This window comes from Sinocyclocheilus grahami, unplaced genomic scaffold (assembly GCF_001515645.1).
Source record: "Sinocyclocheilus grahami isolate Dianchi unplaced genomic scaffold, SAMN03320097.WGS_v1.1 scaffold654.1, whole genome shotgun sequence".
Classification (NCBI taxonomy): Eukaryota; Metazoa; Chordata; class Actinopteri; order Cypriniformes; family Cyprinidae; genus Sinocyclocheilus; species Sinocyclocheilus grahami.
The window spans coordinates 1200639-1204384 of NW_015505833.1; the positions used below are offsets into that span (position 1 = coordinate 1200639).

General features: G+C 39.1%; 1 protein-coding gene across 1 annotated transcript in view; it reads left to right on the plus strand.

The window, feature by feature from the left end:
• Positions 1-2158: 2158 nt before the first annotated feature.
• Positions 2159-3746, plus strand: part of slc6a3 (solute carrier family 6 member 3) — a 17929-nt gene continuing 16341 nt past the window's right edge. Inside the window, exons 1-2 of the mRNA XM_016242293.1 lie at positions 2159-2251; positions 3078-3391. Of these exons, the coding sequence (XP_016097779.1) occupies positions 3109-3391 (283 nt within the window). The 5' untranslated portion in view covers positions 2159-2251; positions 3078-3108. The remainder of the gene's footprint in view (positions 2252-3077; positions 3392-3746) is intronic.

Below are 3746 nucleotides of genomic sequence, written 5' to 3' on the forward strand. Positions count from 1 at the left end.
GTGAGAGAGTGAGAGAGAGAGAGAGAGTGTGTGTGTGTGTGTGTGTGTGTGTGTGTGAGTGAGAGAGAGAGAGTGTGTGTGTATGTGTGTGTGTGTGAGAGAGAGAGAGTGTGTGTGTGTAAATTTGTTCATTCATTCATTAATTTGTACAGTGTATAGGATGCTGGATGTCATTATTCTTGAATGATCTGCTGAAGCTCATCGCTGTGTTTCTCTCAGAAATGCACGAGTGGCTCTGATGAATAGTGAAAGATCACTGATTGACAGCAGACTTTCTCCTGCAGAAGTGGTCTTCATCAAATGAGGGATGAAATGCTCTTTTAATTGGCACCAGTCAGGTGTGCGGCGGAGAGCGGCTCTGTGCAGGACTGAGTCTTAGCATGACGTCGCTCTGAGGAATCTCTCTTTGTCTGTGACCGTTCTGTCGTACATCACTCATAAACCATACACTCGTAGTGTTCTGCAGATCCACATCAAACCTTCAGTCTGTTTGATCGTGATAGCAGGTGCTGTGTGCTGAAAATGAATCTCTGAACGCTGCTGATTATTGAATTAGCCCCGTCTGCCACTAATGATAATAATATCTAATATCTAATATAATATTTCCACACGCTTGTGCCGTTTGATAAACACCACATTATTTGCATTTTATTCATACCGTTTTGTACTGAAGAGTGTTATTTTAGTATAATTTTTAAACTAATATAGTTTTTAGTAATATTTTAAATTAGCTTTTATTTTTATATTTTCATATTTTATTTTAAGTTTAAGTTTTGTATGTGCTTTTCTTTTTTATTTTTATAATAAATATTACTATTTAGGTTTATTTTCAGATTTAGTTATTTCGTTTTTAATTATTTCCATTCAGTAATTTTATTGCCCCAACAACTTCAGTTAGCTAAATAATTTTCTAAATTATTTCCTTTGATCTTTTTAATGTAGTATTTTTATTTATTTATTTATTTATCATTATTTTCCCATTTCTGTGCAGACATGAAACCTTAAAGTTTTGACAAATATATATATATTAGAATAATTCTTCAAGCAGGTGTAATTCTTCCAAATATCTTAGAAAGGGGACCAGGTTTCATAAAACTTCCGCTTTGAACCTTGAATGGTGCTGCTTCGTGTTTCTTCTGAATCGTGTTGAACATACAGCATGTCGTCAGTTATTAATGTCTGGTTTACGGTCTCATGGACAGGAGAAGCTGCTGTAAGGCTCCAAATGACCTGAAACGAACAGAAGCCTGTAAACCCCGGCGCATTCTGATCTTGATGTTGAAGTGGTTTGGTTTGGCAGAGTCTGATGAAGGTGTGCGTGCTCATCATCATCGTGGATCGGTGATATGTGTGAAAGGCTACGATGATAAGCTGGGTTTGATCTGGTTGGAGCTTCACCAGATGCTGTCTTCAGATGATTAATGCTCAGCCTCAGGCCAAGATGAACACGCTGAATATCATCACAATCACAATCAGAGTTAACGGAGAGCAAAGCCATGGTTTCTCCTCTGTATCCTCACGTGTGTCTCATCTGGAGATCTCAGCCACGTCTCAAACTCAACTCACCTTTATTCATATGGAGCTTTATTAAATACAGATTGTTTCAAAGCAGCTTTACAGGGATAAAGAAAACAGCGATTCAGTTCAGCTGTAAAGCAGCTCTAAAGAGACCATTAAACAGCCATTATTCAGCTGAAATCAGTGCATTGTTCATCAGTTCTGAGTTGAATTCATCTGAAGTATACAATCAGACGATCTCAGTATGAGCTCAGACATGCTGTTTATTTCATACAGTGAGAAAACAACCGGCGTGGGATTTACGTGTAATGACTTTCCCTCAGAAATTGCTGTAAACTTCACAAATAATTACAAAGAAGCCGATAACTTCATAAGATGTCCTTAACAAAGACCAGCGGCTGAGAAATTAAAATGAGTTATGTTTGGTGTTGTTTTCTAGTTTTAAGCACACATCTCTTTTGTGAGAGTTTATGCTTAAAAGAAGAACAATACACTGTTTTGCAAAGGGGTCAGATAATGTGTGCATGGTCTGGTGATGTTGCTGCTGCTCCTGATCTGAGGAGGAGGAGACATGAGGAGCTTCATATTCTGTCTGCTTCTACCTGCGAGACAAAGCCCGTCCTCGCTCCTCACTCAGCAGTGATGGCTGTGATTACCCCACACGCTGACGAGGATCAGCGACGCACGCAGAAGTAAGAGGCTGTTTGGAGAAGTGCTTTCCCTCACACTGAAGGTAGGGTTTTACTCTGCTTTTACACTGTTCTGACAGATCTCAGAAGCTCAACAGGTTTTCTGAGGGTGTGTGCTCGTGTTTGGGCTGCGGCTGAGTCTGGCATAGAAATTAGATTCAAACTATGTGATTCATTTCTTTATTGATTTCGATGTTTGCAGTTCAATCGTGGACAGATTTTGGTCTAATTTTTTCACAGGAAAAAAAGAAATAAATGAAAAAGAATTCACCCAGAATCTGCAAGTACATTTCACAGATAAATCGAAAGAAACGACAAGTCAAACATTGAATTAAATGTGAAATCTGGAAGTAGTAAGACTAAAGTAGTGTTTTCTATGTACTCCAATAATCTTCGTCTTATTTGGAAATTGAAAATAATTTTAAGATTGTATATAGCAATTGATTTAAACACATTTCGGTGTTTATTCATCAATAAAATAATACACTGTTCAAAAAAAAGGTTGGTAAATATATTGTAAGCATCCAAATTTCATGTTTATGTCATGCCTTTTGTGAAATTTACTAGCAATTTTTTATCCTCACATTAATTGAACATTAATTGTAACCAGTAAAACTGTGCAGCTGTAAGGTGATAGATATATATGTATATATATATATATATTAAAGTGACTTTCATTGATGAAAGAATTGATTTAGTGATTAAATACAGTTTTGATTTGAGTGAAACAGTTTATTTAGACACCTGTGACATTAGCTAGAAGGATTTTGGCTGTTGTGAGACATTTATAACATGTTTATTACAACATAATAACAGGTTTATTACGATATAATGGCTCTGCGTGTGCTGTATTTGCTGACTGTGGGATAGCTCGGTGTAGCTGAGACTCGATCAGGTCTGGATGTCTGAGCTCACACACATGTCCTCGGCCATGGCCCCCGGCACCCCCGGCACCCCCGGCCCCGCCGGCCCCAGAGAGGTGGAGCTGGTCCTGGTGAAGGAGAAGAATGGGGTGCAGCTCACCTCCTCGGCTCTGGTCAGTCCCAGCGGTCAGACGCACCGCTCCGGAGAGGAGCGCGAGACCTGGGGCAAGAAGATCGACTTCCTCCTGTCTGTCATCGGCTTCGCTGTGGACCTCGCCAACGTCTGGAGGTTCCCTTACCTGTGCTACAAAAACGGTGGAGGTGAGAGACGGACGTCTGTGCTTCACAGGGCCGTGAAGCTGATTCAACTTGAGCAGGAATATCCGTTTCTGTGGAAATCTGCCATTTAGAGCTGAACTAGACGGCCTGAGAATGTGGATGTAAAATGTTAAAGTTTAATGATGTAGAGCCTGTGCAACCTTGAAAAAACAATCATGTGAATCCAGTGTGCATCACTAGTTTAGAGCAGGGTTACAGTTAACTAAAACTAAATTAGAAAAAAATAACTTTATTGGAAATACAATCTTAAGCTTATTTTATTCCTGCTGGTGGTCAAAGCAACAGCTCTCATTTTCATTTAGTTTGATTTGACTTACTAAAATAACTCAAGCTAATA